The 25,280-nt window shown below is 35.3% G+C and overlaps 1 protein-coding gene across 2 annotated transcripts; it reads left to right on the forward strand.

Annotated features, from left to right (window-relative positions):
• The first annotated feature begins 1,020 nt into the window (after positions 1–1,020).
• Positions 1,021–25,088, forward strand: LOC134848901 (equilibrative nucleobase transporter 1-like). 2 transcript variants are annotated; one of them, XR_010162966.1, is made up of 13 exons: positions 1,021–1,384; positions 4,801–4,863; positions 5,235–5,407; positions 8,902–8,948; positions 9,259–9,338; positions 15,538–15,630; positions 16,126–16,357; positions 16,763–16,918; positions 17,528–17,698; positions 18,139–18,231; positions 23,221–23,419; positions 23,677–24,621; positions 24,786–25,088. XR_010162966.1 is itself a non-coding variant. In XM_063866439.1 (12 exons), exons 1-12 carry the CDS (start codon positions 1,145–1,147, stop codon positions 24,002–24,004), a joined length of 1,875 nt encoding a protein of 624 aa, XP_063722509.1. In that variant the 5' UTR covers positions 1,021–1,144; the 3' UTR covers positions 24,005–25,088. The 2 variants fall into 2 exon arrangements, 1 of the variants encoding a protein (XP_063722509.1); XM_063866439.1 differs by having other exon boundaries at positions 23,677–25,088.
• The last annotated feature ends 192 nt before the right edge of the window (positions 25,089–25,280 follow it).

Consider the following 25,280-nt stretch of genomic DNA (forward strand, 5'->3'; position numbering starts at 1 on the left):
GGGGTGCTATAGTTTTTTTTGCTACTAGCAGGGGTGGTCTAGGTTTTTCTCTTGGGGGGGATTTTTTTTGGTTGGAAAATTTTGACCAAAAATAGCGTTTTTTCGGCGCGTTCACCCTCAAAGTTAGTTAAAATTGGCGCCAAAAGCACCTTATGAAAAATTTTAGGGTCAGGGTACCAAGCATTGAGGTCTTAAAATAGTACCAAAGGGGGACCCTTTGGGTATTCAGGTGGTCGAATCGGGAAGAGTCAGGGGGCTATATTAGGGAAGATCTATAATGCACATCTTGGGTCTTTTTGCTCAAATTATGTTAACTTAATAGCATTAGTAATTAAACGCAAGATTTCTACATGTTGGCTATTTATTTGGCTCTTATTTAGTTCACCCCAAAAATCAGTCCCATAAGTCCTAAAATTATTCAACTCGACATCTGATTTGTACGTTTTGAGTCAACGAATGGTTAAAATAATTTTCTATCGTTCAAATTGCATAAAACCAAACAGCAAAAAAGTGACAGCGAAAAAGTTGTTGCGAGCTCGCCAATCGAGGTTAAGCGTCTGTAAAAAAAAAGAACCGCCCACAGGCAACTTTAAACCGAGAGTTAAAAATTGATTAACGGTAGCCGACTCGGGAGTTTTTGACCAATTGATTAGTTTCTAGGGCTTATGCGACTGCATTTTCAATTTTGGGGTAAATTGAAATGTTTTTTTTTTCATGAATACCCAACAATTTTCGAATACTTAAGCAAGTTTTTGGGACTGATGCTGTATTAACGAAGAAATTCGCTTCGGGTTATGTACTAGACAAGTACTTCAGAATGATAATTGGTTCTTTTCTTAATAAGTGTTGGCGTAAAGGCTTTGGTCAATGCTTTGGTCTTGCGTGAAAAAGATAACCGAAAATAGATTTTTCGTAAATTAGCTTGACTTCACTAGTAAAATGATTATTCATCGAATTTATAACATAAAAAAGTAAAAAGATTTAAAAAAATTGAAAGTGAACTCTGGACATCGCTGAATTTGTACGAGGAGGTGAAACTGAAGACCTTGTTATATAGTTGTTATATCAGAGAAGTTACCTAATTTTTGATTTACAACTGAAGTAAGTTACATATTCGCGAGCAACCAGAGTTACTTAATCAATCATGAAAGGGGAGAAAAGAGTGAAATACCACCGGGAGTTGAATGTAGTTACGTTCGTATTGGCGCTGTTCGAATGTCTCTGCTTCGCTGGCATTATATTCGGCTGGTTCAGCATTCGGCCAGTGTTAGAGCAAGAAGGCTTTTTTGGAGCTCAGACACACGAAAAAGCCATTTCTATCAGTAAAATGATGGATAAAATGGGGTCAGGAGAAAAAAATGCGAATGAAACAATAAACGGACCGGTAAGTTCATCAGTTTTCATATTAATTGATTATTTATGTCTGTATGTTGTGTTAATGAAGCAATTGAAAGCAAGCACCTTTTGCAAGAATTGAAAAAACATGAGTTTAGTTTCGAAAAACAAGGATTTTAATATGTACTCACAACACACGAGCAAGCGAGCTAAGTGTTTTATTGAAAATCATATTATCCTTTTTTTCTATCCCAACTCGCATAGTGCTGATTAGGTGGCGTTTTCGTTGCTATAGAATTGGCAACATCAGATAGCATCTATTGTATCTGCTTTATTGGTGGCTAGTATTATCTTATTAACAAGTCGCAGATGCTAATAAGGATAGCCGGTTGCTGTGCAAGTAGCACAAAAAGTTCCGACCATAGTCTTAAGAAATACAACAAAGATTTTTCAAATTATAGTCGTTTTTTTTCTGCGTAGTGTGATAAAAGCATCTGAACGAAATTATAGAGCTTAGGTATATTCGACAGTCATAGAAAAAATAAGCAGATTGGAAGCCAATTTTTGTGGAAAATGACTCGAAAAAAAAATATAAAAAACGCAAGAATTTTTTCAAGTTGTTTTTTGCAGTTTTTTGAATTATTGACATTTTTGTTTTCAAAAAGGCGCTAATATACGAAAAAACTAAGTTTTTACCCCTTAAATTAAGCAGTTGAAAGCTTTAAGCTATTTACATAAACTATTGTAAGCATGATCGATAATTCGAAATTAGACATTATCAAAAATTTCAAACCGTTTTTTTTCGACACTGGGAAAATTTTTTGAATTTTGTAATGTTGTTCGAAAAATAATACAATTTTTGTAATGTTGGTCGGGCTTTAAAATGATATATCGCTCAACTCTCTCCGATGATTATTTAGGTTTGTTGATTTTGCGTGGAAAAAAAGAACAACAAACTAAAACATGATCTCAGGGAAAAATCATCAATGGTAAAACGTTTTCGACATTATGTCATCATCAGGAACTGCAAAATAGCAAAATTGTACAAATTAAAAGCACATTAAAAAAAGGAAAACTGGAAAGCAATTAAAAACAGATAGAACTGTGATAAACAAGTTTGATTGGAACAAGCCACTGGAATGTGGGACAATGTAACAATGTTACAGCTTCAGGGTCAACTCGCGAGCCTTGTACTCTTCCTTCCGGTTGATTGAAGGCTTTCTCTGGTTGATATGCAATGCTTCCAAGGTTAAAAGTTTAGCGGAGTCTGTTGCTGTGTCAATGATCTTTACTTCGGAGCTGTCAATGGTAACACCACACCAATTGAGGTGTTCTCCTACTGGGCTAGTACCTTAGGAATGTTTGTGCACTCTCGTGGCTAGGTGGCGGGTTGTTTGCCAGACGTAGCTAGACTGGCATCTAGAACAAGTGATTTCGTAAACCACGTTGCCACGAACATTCTCTGGTGTTTTTAGTTTCAGCGATGGTAAGGCTGTCTTCATCTGTCTAGTTGTGAAGATGACAGAAATATTGGCCGTTTTTCGGAGACGCTTGGAGAAAACGTCACTTTTGTTGCCCCTATATTGCATAACAAAGGGTATCCGTTTCTTGGTAGCTTTTTCTGGTGTCTTGGTATTTGTGTCTTGTTTCATGTGTTTCTCAATGATCTTGTTAGGAGTCTCATGGATGATGGGTTCATATAACTGAGGTGGGTATTGGTTTTTCTCCAGCATACATCCAACCTCAGCTATGCTTTCCGTGAAAGCATGCCAGTTGGAAGAGGCATTAAACACACGATGCACAGTTCCTTGCACAATGTTCTTCTTGTATCTCATCGGTGCTTTTATGAACCCATCATCCGTGAGACTCTTAACAAAAACTAAAACACACCCGAATACAAAATTCCTCCCAATTTTCAAATGGTCGGAGATGAACAACAAATCACAGATGAATCCGGCACAGACATTTTTTTTCAAGGCCTATACTCACAGTTTTTTCCTTATTTTAGCGTTTCACCTTTTAAGAGCTTCTTTTTGCCGTTTTCTTGCTTGTGTTTGCGATGTGCAGATTCGCCATTGGGTAAGATGTTTCCATTGAGATGCGAACGAATACTGATTGCCTAAACAGCACATTAAAACTCCTATATGCTGACTTAACGAAAAGCTGAGTATTCTTTTTTAGCTTATTTTTCGGGCTATTCTTATATCAAAAAGGCCGAAAGGCTAAAACACTCTGGGTTTGTTATTGGTTGGTACTCTCTAAACGATGAAAGGTGAAATTAAATCATTGTTAAAAATACTTAAAAAACTAATCCGGTTCAGCCCACAGTGAAGCAATAGCTTCGTGAAAATTAGTTTTCTTTCCTCGCAAAATCAGGTGTCTCAAAAGATCATGGTGCCTCAAATAGGTGCTTCAAAAAATCATCCGAGAGAGTTGAGTGTTATATCATATTAAAGCGTTTACAGTCCTGATTTGAACGACATAAAAAGTTTTGAAAATTTTTTTCAATTTCGAGAAAAACAGATTTTAAACTTTTGATTGATTTTTGGTCTAACCTCGAAAGAATAATATGAGCGAGCGGGCTTACAATAGCTCATTTATGCTTAATTAAAACCGTGAAAACCTAGTTCTACTTTAGTAAAAGTTCGTTTTTGGAGTTTTTTAGCGCCATTTTGAAAATGGGAAGGAAATTTCTGTTCGTGTGTTTTATTTTGTTTTTTTTTTGTTTTCCACACAAAGTAAGGAGCCACAAATGTTCACCGGGTTGAAGCATATTGAAGCCTTTTCAGTCGTAGTTCGAACGACAATGAAGAAGTTTTTGCAAAGTTCTCCCAGTATCGAGAAAAACAGGTTTAAAATTTTTGAACTGTGTTAAATATTTGAACTTTTTTGTTGTATTTTTTGGACTATGATCGGAACGTTCTGTGCGACTTGCACATCAACCATCTATCCTTGTTTTGATTGTTTTTTCATATAAATTCTCTCTAATATAATTCACAGTACGTTCCGTGTTTTCGATTATTTCTCATTTTTGCAAATTTGTAGGTTTGTTTAATATTCTGGATATCAGCCACGGCATCGGCGTCATCTAAATTGAGTTTGTTTCATTTTCACTCTTTGGAAACTTGATCTGCCTAATTTATCCTTTAAATGGGGCATTACCGTAAAGACCCAAACTCACTGATTTCTCCACTTTCTGTCAGATTTTTATACCGAATGTAATTAGCCTTTCAAACTTTTCGTCATCCTCTTCCCTTCAGCGAAGGAATTCCTCATATTCCAAGGACCGATTGCGCGAAAATTTTGCCAACCAATCAGAGCTCAGTATTCAAAAATTCGAAAAAAATTTTAAAAAATTTTGGACAGCTTGGGCATTAGATGGTTGAAGTTTTGTGCATTCGCTTCTTCCTGCATGAAAATAGCCCCCTTTCCAGCATGATTTAATATTTGGCTGAACTGTTTCAGAACGAAGTCCCTGATCCAATAGCGACACAGAATGATACGTCTGAAAATGCAGATCCAAATAAGGTAGCTAGTTTAACTTGAGCGAAAATGATTTTTCCATTGGGAGAGCTATGTCTATTCGCTCACGCTCACTCCAGAAATAGCTAACAGTTTTTGGCAAATGTGGAGCGTCCGTTAGTTTGCTCGTAAAAAAGTGACTATTTTTCCTTCTCATCTGCGAATTTTCACTAGTGATTCTTTGTTCTTATTTTCCGATTGTTACAAAAATTGGCTTTCGGACTAATTAGGCCACAAACATTTTTGGTCTTCAAACTCAACCTTGTAAAACCCGTCGTCACGCCGTAAAATGGGGGGAGGAACCAAAAAAATTTCATTTCTATTGAAGAAATTTCTTTAAGAGGAACAAGTGACTAAATCGTAGTTCGTATATTTAGACTTCAGAATGTATTCTTGGATCTTCATCTAATTCAAGCTCAAATATGGCAGACAGTAACGCCCAGTTCAATCTCGTGTTCACAGTGTCCTCCTCTGCTCTCAACTACTCCTCACTTCTAACTGGCTTCCTTCTGGACAAGTTTGGAACTCTGGTGTCCAAACTACTCGCCAGGTATACTATTAATTACTTCAAAAAATAAGTAAATTTTGTTTAAAAAAACAGTCCTGACTCTCCATTTATAGATCCCATCTAATCATAGCAAATTTTAACCACTACCTAATTGTAAAAGCAGAATAAGCCATTTAACCACTACATAATTGTAAAAGCAGAATATGCCAACAGCTCAATTTAACGATACAAATGTCTTATCATTTGTTTGTGGATTCCACAAACTGTTCTGGATTCCGCAAATACAGTTGCGGATTCCGCAAATTCGCCTATTTTTGGAGCGATTTTGAGCGATACAATGACTTAGGTATTTGTTTGTGGAATCCAAAACAGCATAGAAGATCAAAGAAAAGTAGCAATGTTGCGGATTCCGCGACAAATCTGATTCTAGCCTTATGCGGATTCCGCTTACAATGCAGAGAATGCACAGTTTGGCCTCGTAATGTGGGGTGCTATAGTTTTTTTTGCTACTAGCAGGGGTGGTCTAGGTTTTTCTCTTGGGGGGGATTTTTTTTGGTTGGAAAATTTTGACCAAAAATAGCGTTTTTTCGGCGCGTTCACCCTCAAAGTTAGTTAAAATTGGCGCCAAAAGCACCTTATGAAAAATTTTAGGGTCAGGGTACCAAGCATTGAGGTCTTAAAATAGTACCAAAGGGGGACCCTTTGGGTATTCAGGTGGTCGAATCGGGAAGAGTCAGGGGGCTATATTAGGGAAGATCTATAATGCACATCTTGGGTCTTTTTGCTCAAATTATGTTAACTTAATAGCATTAGTAATTAAACGCAAGATTTCTACATGTTGGCTATTTATTTGGCTCTTATTTAGTTCACCCCTTTGAATTTGTCTAAATTCGATTTGCGAAAGCCTTTTTAAAATGACTTCTGATGTTCTAAACTGCCCTAAAGTATGTTATTATGAACAAGTCAAGAGTATTACAGTTTTTATTGATATGTAAATTTATGTATGAATGACTTTAATTTTGTATTGTGTATTTACGAGGGCCGTGATAAACTGGAAAAGAGCCAGTCATTTGATTTCAACCAATCGGGTGCTACAAACTCAAACTTCGTTTACACATTTTCCAATTTTGCAAATTTGGTCCCTTTAAGCAAAAAAGATACGCTATTTTACTAGTCATGTCTGAGTCACCCGCCACTTATTACCTGAGTTCTATAAACGTGAAAGGAACAGAAAACACTGGCACCTGGTAGCGTGTCAAGGCGATTTACCTAAGTTTTGTCCAACATCCGTTATCTAGCCTTATATATAGCCCAGCATCCGTTAAATGGCCCGGAAGCAGCCCTTCAGTTGAACGCAAAGTCGAAATATATTAAAACTATTAAAACTATATTAGAATATAGACAAAAATAGATGATTAATTTTGAATCTTCGACAATTTTGTGCTTCTGAAGTAGCCATTTTAGACAAATTAAGTCCAAATGCATCACACGGCATGTTTTGCATTAGTTTTTTAGCAGAATGAAAAGCATATTTTTATAGATGAAAGATTGTTTTTCCATCGCTAGAAGACATTTGTTTTGGTTGAACATTTGAGTTTTTCATCCCTTCTGAGAAACCAAACTAAGCTGACGGTAATGGATATCAAGCGAAAGGAAAAAACTAAGCAGATAAAAACTTTACATATGGCCAATTTCACACAAAAGTTTTTTAAAAAGATAGTTTTGCAGAAAACTTTCATTAAAGTACACATTAATGGTTAAATAGTTTTTCTGTGACCTTTTTATCCACAACTCAACTTTTCAACACTAGGCAAAATAACTAGCAAAAAAAATTGCCTAATTGCGCCGAGTATTCCTCGATTTGAAATTAACGACATTTCAATGTTTCTTTTCCTCTTAAATAAGCCTTCTGGCTCTAATACAGTAAGCGGCAATTTAGAGAAAAGCAATTTGGTACAATTTGCTAACAACCAAGGAAAGTTTGCGGTTCGTTCATGCTTTGCCCTCTATGCAGTGCTGATTTAAATTATCCGGACAAAATGAACAAAACTTGAATTTTCAAACGCGTTTTTTTCTATTTGGGTCAAGATTAGACAAAAAGTGAAGAGAACAAAAAGTGCTTAGAATTTCATCCTAATTATTATGGTCCATATTGGCTTTTGATCTATTGAACAAAAATTACTTGAAACTACTTCGTTAATTGATGAGGAATATATATCACAAGAAACTGCTTACACAGTCCAACAAAGTTCTAGAAGTGCTAAATCCTCAAAAACCTGTGTAAGAGAAAATATTTTTGCTTGATTTTCAAGAAACCTGATTTTTTACTATGTAAAACCCAAAATCTTTGCTTAAAAACAAATTTTAAACAATTTACTCAAATTTTTGGAGATTTAACGATTCTAGAACTTTGTTGGACCGTATAAGATGTTTCTTGTGATATATATTCCCCATCGATTAACACAGTTGTTTCAGCGTAATTCTTCGTTAATTGAAAAAAGCCAATATGACCCATTTTTGGGGTAAAATTTTGGTTGAGAATTTAGAAGAAAAAATTGCACCATAAAAATTGTGGTGAAATTCTAAGCACGGTTTGTTCTCACGTTTTTTCCAATCTTAACCTGAATTGAGAAAAACGCATTTAAAAATTCAAGTTGTTCGTTTTGTCCGGATACTTTAAATCAGCACTGTAGTTGAACCTATTGTTGAAACATGGTCCAATCAAAAACAAGAATACTTATGATCCCAGAAAAAAGTGCATGAAAAATGTCTTCCGATTATAAAAACGGAGCACTTGCTTTCGGCGACTATGGAAGTGATCATGGTTTCAGACAGGGGCGGACGCCCCCTTCAGGGACTCGACCCCCTGCCGACCCAAAGGGCCCCCCTTTGCACTATTTTGAGATATCCATTTTTGGCTGACTGACCCTAAAAATTTTCTAAAAGCGCCTTTGGCGCCAATGTACACAAATTTTGAGGGGGGAGCGCGCGCCGAAAACACGCAATTTTTCGGTCAAAATTTTCCAAAAACTGCCTAAAAACGCCTTTTTGGACCGTTGTTTCAAAATGTGACTGCGGCGCAGAAAGTGTGGCCAAAACGGTGTTTTTATTGCATTGGAAGAGCTCGCAAAATCAATTTGGACGACCTTTAAAAATTTCGATGAAATTTTTGAAAATCCGCCCCCTCGAAAATCCTAGATCCGCTCCTACATCTACCATGCCTCCGAATCTGTGGTAGGGACCACACACGCACACTTACACTCGCACACCCACAATTCGCCCTGATACTAGCAATTTTTTTGTGGATACCTCATTATTTCTGTCATGTTTTTTTTAGTTACTGACAACAAAATACTTTTGTCAATACCTTAATCCTGGAATCTTTATATTTTTCCTTGTTTTTCACTTGAATCAGATGTATAACAGTGTATTTCTTAAATCAGTTTTTAGAATCAAATATTTTGGCGATTTCCGTGTTGATCTCAATACAATAGTGATTAGATCTTGAGATTGCATATAGTAGTTTTGAATTTCAGTCTTCTCATCACTTCGGGTCTGTTCATCATGGCGTTCGCAACACCAGGTGCGTTTCCTTCTTTCTTTTATAAGATAAGGGTAGCTGACCCGATAGAAAGTTTTGCTAATGAAACGAAAAATTGAGTTCAAAACTTCAAAAACATCATTGAGCAGTCTTACTTATTGCGATCTTTTTTAAAAGCTTTATCAGGACAGAAGGACCGAATGAGGAAAAAATTCAATTAATCATTGTCCCTTAAACTGTTCAAAAATAACTGATTTTCCAGCTTCTTTCTTTCAGATCAATTTTAGCTATATTTAAGAAGAGAAGTTGTATCATGTAGTATAGTTGTGTCACGTTTGTTGTTAATGTGTAGAGAACTCGTGGCTTCTGTTCGTCTCATTCTCCTTCCTCATCCCCATCGGAGGGTACTGGCACTTTATCTCCAATTTCCAGGTACATGTATTGAACATTAAATAAACAACGAGAGGACAGTTGCTTTTAATAGCACAGCATGTTCCGACCACAATGAATTTAGAAAATAAATTCAAACTGAAGAAAATTTTTAAAATGTCAAAAAAAACGTTCAGTATAATTTAAGATTTTTTTTCAACTAAAACTAAGAATAAGAGGTTATTTTATTAGCCAGTCATTAATTACACTAGTGATTAGCTTTGTGTTTTGTTACGAACCATCTCTATATTACGAACTTTCTATTTTTCTAAAAATTAACATCTGTGCGAATAAGGACACTAAATAGTTCTCTAATTAATTTCATTATGAATATCCTTAAAGAAGTTTTAATTGGGCCTAAACAGTCAATAGACAACCTTATGCATTAAATCAGATATTTTTAAAATTGATTGAGACTACTTCAGCAAATTGTTTTGGTAAAAAAGTATTGAGATTTGTTTTTAAAAAAATTATTGAGTCATAAAGCGTACACCCGAAACAACATCGTATTTATTGAAATGAAAAAAATAATATAATATATAGTTTTCGAGTCTGAAAATTGTTATTTTGGCTACTTTTATTTGCTCGTATATGATCCTGAAAAAAATTTAATCAGATGCAAGATAAGTGAACTGTTAGGTTTCGAAATTTCAGTTTTTTTCTTTGAACTTATTATCTTTTTTTTTCTGGATAAATTTTACATAGATTAAACAATCATTGCATATAACAGTACTTAATAGAACGTTCTCAGCGGCGCTTCAACAGGTTGAATTAACTTCTGTGTTAGCTCAAATTGGAGCTCTTTCAAAGATAAGTTTTCAATATTGTTGGATTGTTACACAACTTGAAAAAAGTTTATTGTATCTAAGCTAACTCGCAAATTAAAGTTCTCATTAAAAGTGTTCACTTATTTGGAAATTTCACTGTAGCATTGGAAATTGCATAGCATCTGTTCTCTGCTTTATTGGTGGCTAGTGTTTGGTACCTATTAATCATCCGTGGCTGAGTAGTTACTGTATGAGGTTCTTAATCTCTAGATCGCAGGTGCGAATATCAGACAAACCGAATTTTAAATAATTCGAGGCTTATTTCTAATTTTTCTTATTGCGTTTTATAGAGCTGCTTTTAGTTCTATTCTCGCTTTTGTCTGCAAAACGCAGCTTCGCCTCTGTGTATAATTTTGCCTGTAAGCGGAAATTTGCACACCAGTGTTTCTCGACTCATACAGTTTCTTTTTTGGACTAGAACCCGAATAAGATAACCCACTTTACTCTCCTACGAGCTGTCTTTGATGCAGTCAAAATGCGTAGGAAAAACACCATACCATTCGGGGGGGGGATGGTCGGAGCAATATTCTTTATTGTTTATGTACCCATCTGTCCGTTGCTATTTCCAGTAGAAAGTCAGATATCAATAACTTTACACACTTTTTAGAATTAAACCTATTAAACCTCAAAAGTGGTATTGAAATTGAAGCTTTTTGCTCCGTCTATTTGAAAGATGGGGAGGAACTTTGTATTCGGTAGTGTTTTAGTTTTGGTACCACGCAAAATCGGTAGTGTTTTAGTTCTGGTACCACGCAAAATTAGGTACCAGAAATAATCATTGGACTGTGTTGAGTGATATATTATATTAAAGCCCTTTCAGACGTGATTCGAACCACATTAAAAAATTTTGAAAAATTTCCAAAAAAACTTTCCCAGTGTCGAGAAAAAATATTTGAATTTTTTTGTTTTAGTCTCAATTCGAGCGAATAAAACGAGCGAGCAGGCTTACAACAGCTGAATTAGGGCTAATTTAAGACCTTAAATTTTTATTTTAAGCAAGTAAGACTAGTTTTTGGACTTTTAAAGCTTCTGTTTGGGAACCATAAACTCCATTTTTTAAATTTTTTTTAGTAATTTTTTTTACAAAATTTTTAGTCCATTTTGCATTTATTACTATGACTGTCTAATGTGCCTAAATTATATTTTTACTTGAGATCATTTTTATCACACTAAGTAGAAACAACTATACCAATTTGGAAAAAAAAGTTTCTAAACCGTAGTTTTCTAAAGACCAGGGTCGGAACATTTCTTGCTACTTGCATAGTAACCGGCCTTCCTTGTTCCATTTACAGAACTGCTCATGGTGGGGAATTTGCGTTGGATATTTAGGTTATATAGTGAAATTTCTTTGAGAGTTCATTATGGAAAAATAGCCATGCATCACGATATCTCTTAATGGGGCAGTATTTTAGGAGTAATGAACGTAGTGAAGCCTCTTATATAGGACTTGCTGATTTCTTTTTGTTTTTTTTTCAGGAAAAAGACTTCAAATATTGATGCACTTAGTTATATATGCATTTTTGAGGTCAATTGAAATTCATCTGCTGAAAGTGACGTTGCTCCAGTTTTCTCAAGTTGCGTTAATGTTATCAAAAAAGGGCCAATCATAAATAGTTCTAGAAATTCCAAGAGCTTAAAGGGCTGCTATTTTTTTCTTTGAAGTTTGAAAGTTGAGATTTTTTCAACAAGTCAGTGTTTTTTATGTTTACTTGTGTTCATCACTCTTTTCCGATCTTCGACTGGCTATGTTATGAAAAGTGTCTATCAAAAATTAAGACTCAGAAATGTCTATCGGCAGTTTTTTTTATCCTTGAACAAAGTGACATAATTGGCTTCCTTGGTTAGTTAGCTTCAATGAGCGAAGTGATTTATTACGAGTAATGAACGTAGTGAATAATCTTATATAGGTCTTGCTGATTTTTTTTCAAGAGAAAGTTGATTACTCTTTTCCAACTGTCCTTTTTCAGGAGAAAGTTCATTACTCTTTTCCAACTGTCACTTGGCTATGTTCATTTAATTGGGTCTTGTGGTTTCCACTTCTATGAAGTCGGCCGCAAATACGTATTCGATTCTACTGGTCCAATTCCAGTCGGCCAACTGTCTGCTGGCTGAAAATTTGCGAGTATGCTTTTTGTGTATCACTGATTTTAATATAAAAATGACTTTGAAAAATTCAGACTCAAAATGAATGTGTTGCGAGAGAATATGAAGTCAGCTGCAGATAGAATTTTATATATTTTTGGGGAAATAGTGTTTAAAAATACTTCAAAGCCTTTTAGTCAGTAAAGAATACTCAACAGAGTTTTCCGAATTTAAAAATCAATGTTAGAATTGAAACACTTAATATTTCCGCTCAGCTCAAAAAGTAACTTTTTCATTTTTACTAAATTTGTTTGCCTGTAATTTTCATCTTGGCCTTTCAGATTTGTTCAATGCACTTGCTTTGATTATTTTTTATTAAATATGTTGTATTGATTTATAGACTTCAAAAGTTTGGTCTCAGAGCGAACCTAATTTTTAATCGCCTTATCTGCAATAGACTCGAATATGTATCAGTTGTCAACTTCACAGACCTAGTGTTTTCCAAGTAAAGGTTTTTCACTGGCAATTTTTTTCAACCTCATTTGCCCAGAGGAAGGTACATTGCGCTCTCCCCTGAGAAAAATGGAAATCGAGCAAAGAAATTTAAGTGACTTCAATCGTCTTTGTTTTTCATGTTTCCCAGCGAAATATAGGTAATACCTGTTGGCCTAGTTTTTTTTATTGGGAACTCCAAGTGCTGTAAAGTGATATTTTGGTATCTATTTTTAACAGAATTAGATCGATAAGCAAGTAACTTAGTTCAAATAACTTGAATTCAGCGAAAAAAACTGATTCACACTTTTCATTTCAAGTTTTTTCTACCATAAAACTACCATATATAAGAAAATGTTTTTTTTTGTTAACCACTTAAGGTAGCCGACGCTACCGGCTAGTTAGTTTAGCGGTCAATATTATGACTATGAACTGAAAAAAACCGTCTTCGGGAAATGATCGAACTTTTTTTACTATAAAAAACACTGCTTAACACAGCAATAAAACTGGAGCGTATTCGAACCCTGGTCTTTTGACCACTGGTTAACGAATTACACGTTAGGTTATATAACTTAGAGCTGTAAAACCTTAAGATATATAACTTAGAGGTAACCCGGGTCTTATAACCACTGGTCAACGAACTACAAGGCTATATAACTGAGAGATAGAAAATTAGTGACTATTTAGCTCAAATAAAATCACGTGGAAGTTCGCCGGACGAGGTTCGTAGAACGGCGGAACGGGCAACTTTTTTCGCCTTAATGCAGTGTGACGATGCGTGCGAGCGAATAGTAGCCACTCGGGATGTTCCATTCAACTACCCAAACGAGATCAACAGTCTTGACGTCCACTATGGTGGAGAGCAACACTTATTAAGCTTGTTGAGTGAGGGAGCATGCTCCCTCAGCCAGCGTGACCATTTAGCCTTAGCGTACGATTGTGCTCGAATATACCGTTTCTTATGGTCAAAGCAATCGTCAGCAAAAGGAACGGAAAACATGCGCAATTTGCCTAAGCAGAAAGTGGTAAGGCGTAAGCGCCTCTAGATTGGTTCGGTCCAAGCTGTCTTGCAGAGAATTCAAAAACTTTCCACTGAGCAGAAAGTCGTACGGAGAACTTTGTGAGTCAATTTACGTGAAGGTTCTCTGACATCTGTGTACCATTCTTTCCCAGGACCCACTATGATGGGTTGCTGATGGGTTTATTTTCCTTGTTATTGCCTAATAAAGTAGGAGGGACGGTGCTCGCTTATTTAATTTACGTATGCAGTGGACTTAATCCTTTTCCACGACAACGAATTTGGTCCTGTTGTCGGACCAAAAGACGGAAGTTATTCCGCGGCGCGCGATAAATTGCTCTATGCCCATCACGCAACAGCTTGTATCTAAGGAGGGTACAATTTCGATATGAACGGCACGGGTGTTAAGATAGCTGAACAAGAACTTTCACCTTTTCTTCGAGCTGCACCGGATGGTTACATGATATGGCAATACTTTCGATGGTCCGGGGTAGTGAACGCAACTTAAGTACCGCGAAGAGCAATTGAATAACGGAACGTAAATTATCAATGCTCTGATGGTGATGCTCGCCATGAAGTGACGGATAAAGAAGACTACTTATAGATGACGACCATCCAAGGTTAGTATGTTTAGCATCGAAATCTGTTTCCGACTAGCGCCTAATATGGCCGGCGGAACGAAGGAGGTTATTTTGATCCACAAAACGCAACGGCGAGTAGGTTGCAGTGTGACCATTTGACTCGACCTCCTTGTTAGTTGACAACAATTCGAATTCTTTTGGGAATGATTTCAATTAAGACAGCCATAACTTTTTTTCGCAATATTAAGTTCAGATGGGTCTTTTGTTGCCGCAGCCGTTAAGCCAGAATGCGTTTCGAACGACGGAAAGAGCTAAAAGCGCTCCAAACATTAAATAGCTTTATAGGAGCACTGGTGCTTCCTACGAAGTTAAGGGTCGTCTCAACAATATCAGCAACCGGGTTCTGTTTGACGAATTTTGTTAATGACGTCTGTTGATGGTTTGAATGGCCAATTATTTGTTAGGGCCCATTTACTTTCAAATTTTCAACTCAAATGTTGCGGGTACCGGTGTCCGCAGGATGTCGCCATTAGCGACATAGGACCACTCATAAAAAACTAAATAATAATGCGAAAAAGTAGCGGCGCAAAACCTGTTTCATGAGCTGAATGAGTTGTATCAATCAAAAAGATTTTTTGACAACCCCTATGAGGGAATCCGAGGATACGAAAGCCTCAATTTGATATATAACAACGAAGTACGGGAGCGGTTTCCAGGAAACCAAACGTTTTGCGTCGGAAAAAAGCCATGTTTCAGGTAATTTTCCCCAAAATATTTTAAAATTTTCGATAATGTCTGATTCTTAAATTTTGCGGCTTTGTTTGAGCATACAAACAATTAGACTAGTTAATTTAGCGGTCAAGGTTTTGACTTTGAACTAGAAAACCGTATCTGGTTGATGGTCCACCGTGTCCTAACAATTTCACCATAAACAATTACTTAATGACCTGGGGACGATGCGCGCCCTGGTCTTATGACCACTGGTCAACGAATTAAACGTTAGACTATATAATTTGAGAGAAAAAGAGGTAAGAGACTATTTAGTATAAGTAAACTTGAGTTTAACAGTCTCCGAAAACCAAAAGTTTAGTTTATGTTCAACGGCCATAGTTTTTGTTGTAACGTGAGTCTTTGTTGTAGTGTGATTTAGCTGTATCTTCAATTATTTCAATATTGAATTTTTGTTATTTTGTGTTGTGTAGATTGGTAATCTGTTTGGAAAGTGGCAGGGAACCATAGTGACCATCTTCAGCGGAAGTTTTGACTCCTCTTCATTTGTGTTCCTCCTGTTTGCAGTGAGTAGAAGATTTAAAATAATTGTAATAACAAAGAGAAAAGTGCAAGAATGCCATCTAATTTCAGTTATCACATGCAGGCCTAAAGACTAACTTATAGCTAACATTTATACCTATTTAAACAAACTAGGACTTGCTTTTTTGTGGTAATTGAATCTGTATCAGTTAAATAAGTGTCTAGATTGAGAAGGAACAAAATTCTCAAAGAAATTTAAAAAGTACAAATATGAAAATAAACATCCCAAATATGAAATTAAACATCCTATTCCATCCACTGATCAACTACCCTTGATCAGAACACATCTGAAAAACACTTTGATGATTAGTTTCCAAATTCAAAAAAAGACTCGCGATAAATTCCCTTTAACTGATCTTCTCGTTTGATGGTTTGATACGATTTCGTAGTGATAGTGTTTTAATGCATGGTTTAAAGAATGAGCATAGAAAATAAAATTGATGAGCCTAGAATATAAAACAAAAGAATATGTTGTTTAGGAGTTGTATGGATTCGGTATTTCTCTTCACACCATATTCTTCGTATACGGATGTGCAAGTTTGTACCTCTTAGTGAATGCTCTCTTCTTTCTCCCCCGATCTTACATCCCCTTCCCCCTGCCCCAAAACTGGACGAGGAACTACAAATTGAAGACCGAAATAAGCGAACATGAGTCCAAGAATGAAACAGAATCGAAGCTCCTCGGAGGAGGAACGGGAAAGACCTCAAAAGGTGAGCTAACAAAGATAACTCGAATTTAAGTTTTTGAACTCGTAAACTTATGTGCAAGTTGGTTAGTTTGTTAACTTGTTGGTGTTCAATGTTCAGCATTGTAGGTTCTGGATAGAGAGAAATCTTCAAAAGTTCGTATTTTCCAAGAAGTAGATCATGCAATAGCTTCTTTTTCAACCATTGACCAAAAAAAATCTGATGAATTGAAAGTTTTGGACGTCTTGTAGAAGCGACGATTTTAGCGTGTAGAGTTAGGGTTATAATAATATATATGTGTTCTATTATCTAATTTGGTTGAAAATTAGTTTTTTTTTCGGGTTTCTTCCGCTCGTTTTCATTGACACTTTTTCAAATGTCCGTTGGCTGGGTTTTAGATTTCGGAATTGATTGATTGTTTGTTTTTAGAGGAGGAAGGCGGGGGCGATGAGGATGACAGTATCATGGTGGTGGCAGATGACGATAACAACCTGAAGGAGGTGGAGATTGTAGACTGCAAGGAGGAGAAACAGGAGATCAAAATGGAAGTGGAAGAAGATAAGGGAGAGGATGACGTAGACGCAGGTAGGTGCGATAAATTGTAATAAGGATAGCTGGTTGCTGTGCAAGTATCTCAGTATTTTTCGACCTCTGCATTTTAATGAAAACAATTATAAAAAAGTTTATAGTTGCTTTGCAAGTATTACAGAATGTTCCGAACTCGGCGTTTTAATGAATGCAATTATAAAAAAGTTTATAGTTGCTTTGCAAGTATTACAGAATGTTTCGACCTCGGCATTTTAATGAAAGCAATTAAAAAAAAATAGCTTATATTTGCTTTTTAAGTATCACAGAATGTTCTGACCTTTGCAGTTAGTGAAGTAATTATAAAAAGAAGGAAAAATAGAAAAAATTGAATCATACATATTTCTCTGGTTCATTCCTAAGTGTGCATTAGTGGACTAATTTTTTTGGAATGATGTCTTTGAAATTTTTTGCAATGTATTTGAAATGATAACACACTTGGCCACTACAAGTTTTCATTGAGGATCTAAAGTCGGATGAAGTTAACCAACGCACACTATAGTTCCTTCCCACCCCTCTAATGAGAGAAGGTGCAGGTGGTTGGAACCATAATTGTTTTAAGAGCACCACTGTTTATAAATTAAATAAACTATCTGTTCTGTTTTGCAGTGGCAGCAGAAGACAGAGAGGGCAGCAGTTGTTCATTCTGGCGTGACTGTGTGTTCACATGGAAATACTCTCTCCACGTGGTGTTCGTGTCTGTCAATCAGCTGAAGATCTATATCTTCCTCTCGGTCGTTTTATCTTTCTTGGAAACGTTTGAAGTGGACCAACAACAGTGTGAGTGATTATGAATTTGAATGAGTATTACCGCTAGCCGTGTTTTATAAGAAATGGAAATGTGGTCATTCAGTTAATCTAAAAAATCCGCAAATGTGAAATCATGATCCCAAGATTTTTCCTTCTTGTTGCAGATCAGACGAGTTTAGTGTTAAATTACATACATTAGGTTTGATAAATAGTATTTGGGCCGCATTTTTTTTGGAACTTACGCTCAAATTCACCTCTTTATTGACTGATCGATTTAGACGAAAGAAGCCAAAAAGTTGCCAAATGTTTTTGTAAGCAATGCTGCTTAAAAGAAACAAGCTGAATAAATCCAAATATTCAAATGTCATTTTAAAACAAAACCAAAAATTGAGAGCACATTAAGTTGAAGATTTAGTATGTATTTTCTTTGTCCTTGAAACTGGACGCGACTGAGTCATACGTCGTTGCAGTTGACACGATGAGACGGACTCTTGGAGTGGTGCAGCTAACTGGCATTTTCTGGTCGCCCATCGTGGGACTGATCGTAGACAGAAATAAGAGAAGTAAGTTGGATAGAATTCGTAAGAAGTCATAGATTAAAAACGAAGTGCATTGAATGTATATTAATAAAACACAATTAATATGAAATAATCTACCAAGGATAGCTGTTTACTGTACAAATAGCTTGGAATGTTCCGACCATAGTCTTAAAAATACATATTTTTCTTCAAAATTGTGATTTTCTGTGTAGTGTGATCGTAAGATCTGAACGCAGAAATAGAAATTAGGCATATTAAACAGTCATAGTCAAATTGACCAATTGGAAAAAGGTTTTTGTTAAAAATGAATAGAAAAACAAATAATCGTAAAAATATTTTAAGAAATTCTTTATTTTTTTGCAGAAATTTTAGATTCCCTAATTGGCGCTAAAATTTTCGAAAATTTTTGTTCGAGTAAAACTAAGCTTTCGCGGCTTAAATCGAGCTTGAAAAAGTTATTGTAAGCCTTCAAACCTCGTTTTGACAAAACTTATTAGCTCGAAACTAGATCAGAAATCAACAATTTCAAACCGGTTTCTCTTGACTCTGGGAAAAAATTTTTAATTTCGTTTGAATCACGGCGGAAAGGGCTTAGATTTGATATATCGCTCGACCCATTCCGATAATTAAGAGTAATGAACATTTTGAAGACTCTTGTATAGGTCTTGTTGATTTTTTTTAGTTCAGGAAAAATCTGAAAAGAATTTAATAACTACAGATTTGCATTCATACATATTGATGCATTTAGGAATGCACTTAGATATATATGCACTTTTTGAGTTCAATTGAAATGCATCTGCTGAAAGTGACGTAAATAGCACTCTCCAAATATGAACGTGGAAATGGCGCGAAAAAACGTGAACAATTTCTAGTTTCGAAACTGGAATTAAGGTTTTGGATTTCCAGCGGAATAAAAACTTACCCATTGATCCAGTTTTCTCTAGTTGGGTTCAAGTTATCACAAAAACGCCAATCATAAATAGTTCTAGAAATTCAAAGAGCTTAATGGGCATCTATTTTTTTCTTTGAAATTCGAAGTTTTTCCAAGAAAGTCAGTGCTTTTATGTCTATTTGCGTTCACTACGCTTTTCCATCTCTGATTTGCTATGTTCATTTGTGGTTCCTGATTTTTGCATGGAAATCAAGCCGAAAGAAGCTAAAACACACCCGAATACAAAGCTTCTCTACTTTTTTCAAATGATCGTAACAATAACCCAAAATCAAAAAGAAAAACGAAGTCGTTATTCTTTAGACGAATTCCACGTAATATTCAAAGGCTGCAACTGTTTAATTTTCAAGGTAAGCTTATTACTCAAGCCAAGCGTAGCGTAATATTACGAACATTTTTTTGTAACCTAAGTCGCAAATAAAAGTGCTCATTTAGTGGCACTGTTAGTATTTGTCAATCTATTATAAATTAAGTTTATTTAATGACATGAGGCTGCTTAATTTTCGTTGTTGTTTGAAAAAAAAACTGTTTCATGAAAAAGTGAGGAGTTTCTTGTTGCTCGTTTTTTTGCGACGCTTTGGAAATTTTTTGCAGAAATTTCAATGTTTCTCAAAAACTATCGATTCAGTTTACAAAAAAAGTGTCAATGGAAACACCGGCTGCTCTTCAATGTGCCTGCAAATTTCGCTAGTCTCTTTTCATTCAACCTCACGTTCTACGGCCTTCGAAAGTTTCAGAAGAGTGATTTTTGGCCTATTGGTTTTGAATTTTTTCTCAAATATTAAATGCAGAAATCTGAGATGAAGGTTTCAATCAAAAGAATAAATTATGGGCATCTCCATTTCTCAGCGGTTGTTCCATTTCTCACTAAAAGTCGCAAATAAAAGTGCTCATTTAGTGGCACTGTTAGTATTTGTCAATCTATTATAAATTAAGTTTATTTAATGACATGAGGCTGCTTAATTTTCGTTGTTGTTTGAAAAAAAAAAATCGGTTTCATGAAAATGTGAGGAGTTTCTTGTTGCTCGTTTTTTTTGCGACGCTTTGGAAATTTTTTGCAGAAATTTCAATGTTTCTCAAAAACTATCGATTCAGTTTACAAAAAAAGTGTCAATGGAAACACCGACTGCTCTTCAATGTGCCTGCAAATTTCGCTAGTCTCTTTTCATTCAACCTCACGTTCTACGGCCTTCGAAAGTTTCAGAAGAGTGATTTTTGGCCTATTGGTTTTGAATTTTTTCTCAAATATTAAATGCAGAAATCTGAGATGAAGGTTTCAATCAAAAGAATAAATTATGGGGATCTCCATTTCTCAGCGGTTGTTCCTTGAGCTCGGTTAAAAAAGTTAAGGCCTCAAAGAAGCCCATATTTTGACATTTTGTGTTAATTTTTATAACTGTTAGTTTTTTTTCAAAACTATCCAGCCAAGTTGGAGATTATGGGTTTAATCGAAAGAAAAAATCAGTTGTGCGATTCTTACCCTGCACTGCGTTTTGAGAAAAATATGGACTTAAGAAACGTCCAGTTTTTGACATTTAGCCCGTTTTTTGAAAGTTATTCTTGTTTTTTGAAAACTAACCTGCTGATTTTGAGATTGATAGGTCCTTAAAACTATGATGCTTAGGTTTTCCCTGCGTAATCTGTTTTACCCTGTTTTTTTTTTGTAGAAAAGCTGATATGGCTTTCGAAAAAATTCCTTTTTTTTCCAAATTTTCACCGTTTTTTTTAGAAATTTTGTCACTATTCTGGAAAACTACTATCTAAAGAAAACTACCTGATATTAAGGGTTCAATCTCAACAATATGTTAGCTCATGCTTTATTAGAGAAAAGTTTATGGATTTACGAAAAGTCATATGTTTGAATTTTGATAGATTTTTGGAATCTTCTCACTTTTTTTTCGAAAGCTACCAATCTAAATCTGAGATAAATACTTCATTTGAAAGAGCGAGTAGTATTAAGCTGTTAAGATGTTAAACTTCCTACAGAAGCAGAGAAACACTAGGGATTAGCGTTGAGTCCTTTTTTTAAAGTTTTTTTTTAAAATTCCGTATCAGTACAATATATGATTTAAAGTATTAGAACAGGTAGATCCAGCATCATTAGCTGGGCCTTTAGTTTACGTCCGAGCAACCATGGCACAGATACGAGGACGAGACTCCTAATCAACTGGTCGGATTTTCAAATCCGGAACAGTTAAATAGTTTTATTTTTTTGTCGAATTTTTGCTTAAATTGGAATTTTGATAAAACGTAGCTGCTTTATTGGTGGCTAGAATTAGTTTTATTACAAGTGGTCTTGAGGTAGATTTCAGAATGTGATACCCTTAATCTCGGCATTTTTTTTCGAGTTGTATTCTTCATCTTGTCCTTATTTTTTTGCCTGTTTACAGCTCTTTTGCGTTTTTCTCGCTTGTTTGTGTGAAAATTGTTCTTCAGTCTGAATTCAATTATATTATAGTTTATCACGTTTTCAAGTACAATAGGTTATTTTATGTGCTTAACACGAGCGTAACGTAGTGTGAAATAACGGTGTAACTTTTTTTCCAATCCAAGACGCAAATAAAAGTTCTCATTTTGGCAGCTTTTTGAATCAGTTGGCTGAATTAGCATTAAAAGACCAATGGTTTTGACATTTAATAGGTAATAATTTCACACAGTTGGTCCTTTTTTGATTCACCAGTTGCACCGAATCTGAATAAGCACAGTTCTCTTAAAACAGTTTTTAACCGAAATTTATTATCATTTTGCTGTATGAAGACGAGTTGTTCTGTTCGGCAATGTTCACTTACTTGATGATATGGATAATCTAACATGTAATTTCTGATCTGAGAAGAACTTAATCGATTGTGTCTCGAATTTAATTTCAATTTTAGAAAGAATCGTATTCGAGACTAAAACAGCAGTTTTTATGCCCAAATTGTTTTGATGAAATTACTACTAGTGAAGTAAACTAGTGTAATTTGCTCAAGTTATGTATGTTCATCAGCAGCAATCTCGTACTTGATGAATTGTAATGGTTAAATACCACCTCGCATTTTTAGCATAAATTTTGATTCTTTGATAATTAAAAGTATGATCGATTACAACACCACAATTTTTGACCATTCTTTTTCTTTAGTTATCACATTTTTAATGTGAATGAAATAAAATTTCAAGTATGAAGAATGAAATTTCAATATAGGTCTAAAGTATTATTGTTATGACTTAAAAATGTTCGACATGCGCTCTGTTTTTTTCTTCAATTTTCCGATTTCCAGATGATCTGAAGGTTTTCGAGTTTTTCGGGAGTTAATAAGATTTTGGCTATTTTCCATTATGCCCCAAATTTTGAAACATGGAAATTTATTTTTAAATGGATTGAATTCACTGATTATTTTCAATAATTGCATCAAATAGGTCAACTCAAGTAGCTTTTTTTCTACATAAGCTTGCATTAAAAGAATCTAACAGTCCTGTGGGCTCCTCAATGTCTTTTTTAAAATTTGGCAATGTTCCCTAGACCTTCAACAAGGTTACAATTAGCCCATGCTCCTGTGGATGGGTCCACTAAAGTTTCGGAATGCTTATCGGTTCTTATTATACTTTCTTGTGATAAAATAACTTCATCAATTTCCACAGTGAAGCCTTTTCCATCGTTTTTTATTTCGTTCAAGTAAACAAAAACTGTGGACATACCTCAACTACGTAGGTATTCCAGTTTATAGTTGAACTATGTCTAATACCAAGCTCCTTACCAAGCGCAGAATTTTTGGTTGTTTATTTTTGCGACCAGCTGTACAAAAAACAATAAGTTGTTGGTAGGTGACATTGGTGCCTCCTTTACCTGCTCCCGTTTTTTTGGCATTTTTGTTTCGGACTGAGCCATCTTTTTTAATCAGTATTTCTCTGCAATTACAAGCTCCTCATTTTTGTAGAATTTTTCTGTTTTGCCGAAATAAATGCCTCTGATTATCTGCGAGAATACTTTCGGTCGTTCTTTTTTGTTGAAAAAGAAGCGCTTTCGTCAATATGACATCATCAGCAAATCATTTGAAGCAACATAGTAGGACTCGTGTATGTTTTAGGTTCTTCCTCTCCTAAAACGGACACGGGGGACTGCTTAGGAGACTTCGCTCTGCCCCTTTTGATCACATGTGTGCTGGGAACAGTATGCAGTGCTAATCTACTGGTGCCATATGCCTCGGCTCAATACGCATCATTCTTTCTTCAAGTCATCCTGAGAGCATTCAATTATGGACTGGCTTTCTCTTTTGTTGCTTGCAAGTTAGTGAAGTCCATATATGGAGGAAATTATATCAATTTAGAGCTTGTTTCAAAACAATTTTTATCACAGTAAAAATCAAAATGTTGAACACGGGATAGTTTTCTGAAAGGCGTGTTCACGAAATTTAAAAACCAATTTTGTGAACTCTTCTTTAAAGATTTACTAGTTGCAGAAGGGAAAAAGGTCGTTCTTTAAAGATTTACTAGTTGCAGAAGGGAAAAAGGACATTTCAACTTTTTTGATGGCTTGTTTTCAGTTTTCCTCCTCAACACATTGGCAAACTAATCGGTCTTCTAATGGCCATAGCTGCCACTTTCTCCTCACTACAGTACCCAATCATACAATATGTTCACGCAACTGCCACGCCCCCATCAGAATCATCATCACAATCGTGCTATCCTCCCGAACCGACCCTGGATTACACACGAGTGCATATTTTATTATTGTTATTGGGAGTGTTACCATTTGCACACCCAATGATGGTATGGTACCAAGCGAGACAGAAACTAAGGAAAGCGTCTCCTAAATTGCAAGATGATTACGTGCTAACTGATTTGAAACGAACAAGAACTTCAACTGCCTGAAATTTCTCAAAAGTTTTTTCAGAATCGTGTTTTGTGAAGTAAAATTAAAACTCTCCACGCGTGAAACTTTGAATATTGGATTGAAGATTTCTTAAAACTTGAAAGTATAGTAGGTTAAACGTGTACGTGCTCTGGGGGTAATGCTTGATCTTCTATATTAGATAAGGAGCAATATTAGAATAGGTGGCACATTTACAAAAGCTAATTTTTGCATGATGCTCAATTGTATTTCAAATTAACTTTGTTTTAATTAAAAGGTGAAAATTCCATGGATCAAAGGCGAAATCTATTTTTCTATAGGTTTTATTTAACTTTTATCTTATTTAAATAGCCATCGATGTTCTCAAAGAGATCCGATGTTCTCAGAGAACCGAAGATAACATTATCTTATGTTAACATCCAAATGTACAACCTAAGCCAATAAATAATCATATATTTCTATAATTGAACAACCCATCAGTTTAGAGAAAAAAGGTTCAAAGCAGAAATGTACCTAAAATCATTACTACCAGGCTAACTCGAAAGGTAGCTTTCAATTAGGAGCACAGAATTATCTTTCTGTTACCACTTGCCATTTTAAGCGCTATGATGTATCTTATATGATATGTCGATGAAGGGTTGAGTGTAAACATCCACTAAATCAAACATACGAACTTACATTGGGCACATTACATAACCATGCTACATAAAACTACGCAACTATATCGTTAAAAATAAAAAACATATATAGTTGCTTTAGCTTCGTACTTTTCGGATGTTTGCACTGTACTCGTTGATGAAGTCAGCTAATTACGAAGATCAATTTCAGTTTTCCTTCGGGTACCAAAATAGTAGTTAATTTGTACCGTCCGTAATTTGATTTTATCCTGGATTTTTCTCTTGCTTTACGTTTTGTATAGTTTGAACTTGAAGATATCAAATACTTAAATTTTGGATTTGATTAGATGTATCATATTTTTACAAGATAACCCAAATCCAATTTGCAATTGAGTTATGGCGTTCCTGGTTTCTATCCATTGCTTTGTCTACAATTTCTTTTTTCTTGTTACTTCGAACTGGATATAATATAGTGTTTGTTGATTGATATTTTCTTCACAAGTGTAGTAGTATCAGCAATCCAAGATGACGAGTCCTTGCTCAAGCTGAGCGCTGTATTATTTAATACGCATTTTGTGAGATACAACGAGTTTTATGCCGAGTTTGATGATACGGAATTTATCTTATTCCACAAGCAACGCTTTTGCTATAATTCGAGTTCATTTTTCCTGGCCAAAGT

The sequence above is a fragment of the Symsagittifera roscoffensis genome, chromosome 6 (assembly GCF_963678635.1).
Source record: "Symsagittifera roscoffensis chromosome 6, txSymRosc1.1, whole genome shotgun sequence".
Lineage (NCBI taxonomy): Eukaryota > Metazoa > Xenacoelomorpha > Acoela > Convolutidae > Symsagittifera > Symsagittifera roscoffensis.

Coding starts and splice junctions, on each gene's coding strand:
- LOC134848901 (XM_063866439.1), top strand. CDS start 1,145: ATGAAAGGGGAGAAAAGAGTGAAATACCACCGGGAGTTGAATGTAGTT. Junction 1,385..4,800: donor ATGAAACAATAAACGGACCG/GTAAGTTCATCA, acceptor GAACTGTTTCAG/AACGAAGTCCCTGATCCAAT. Junction 17,699..18,138: donor TGAAGTGGACCAACAACAGT/GTGAGTGATTAT, acceptor ACGTCGTTGCAG/TTGACACGATGAGACGGACT.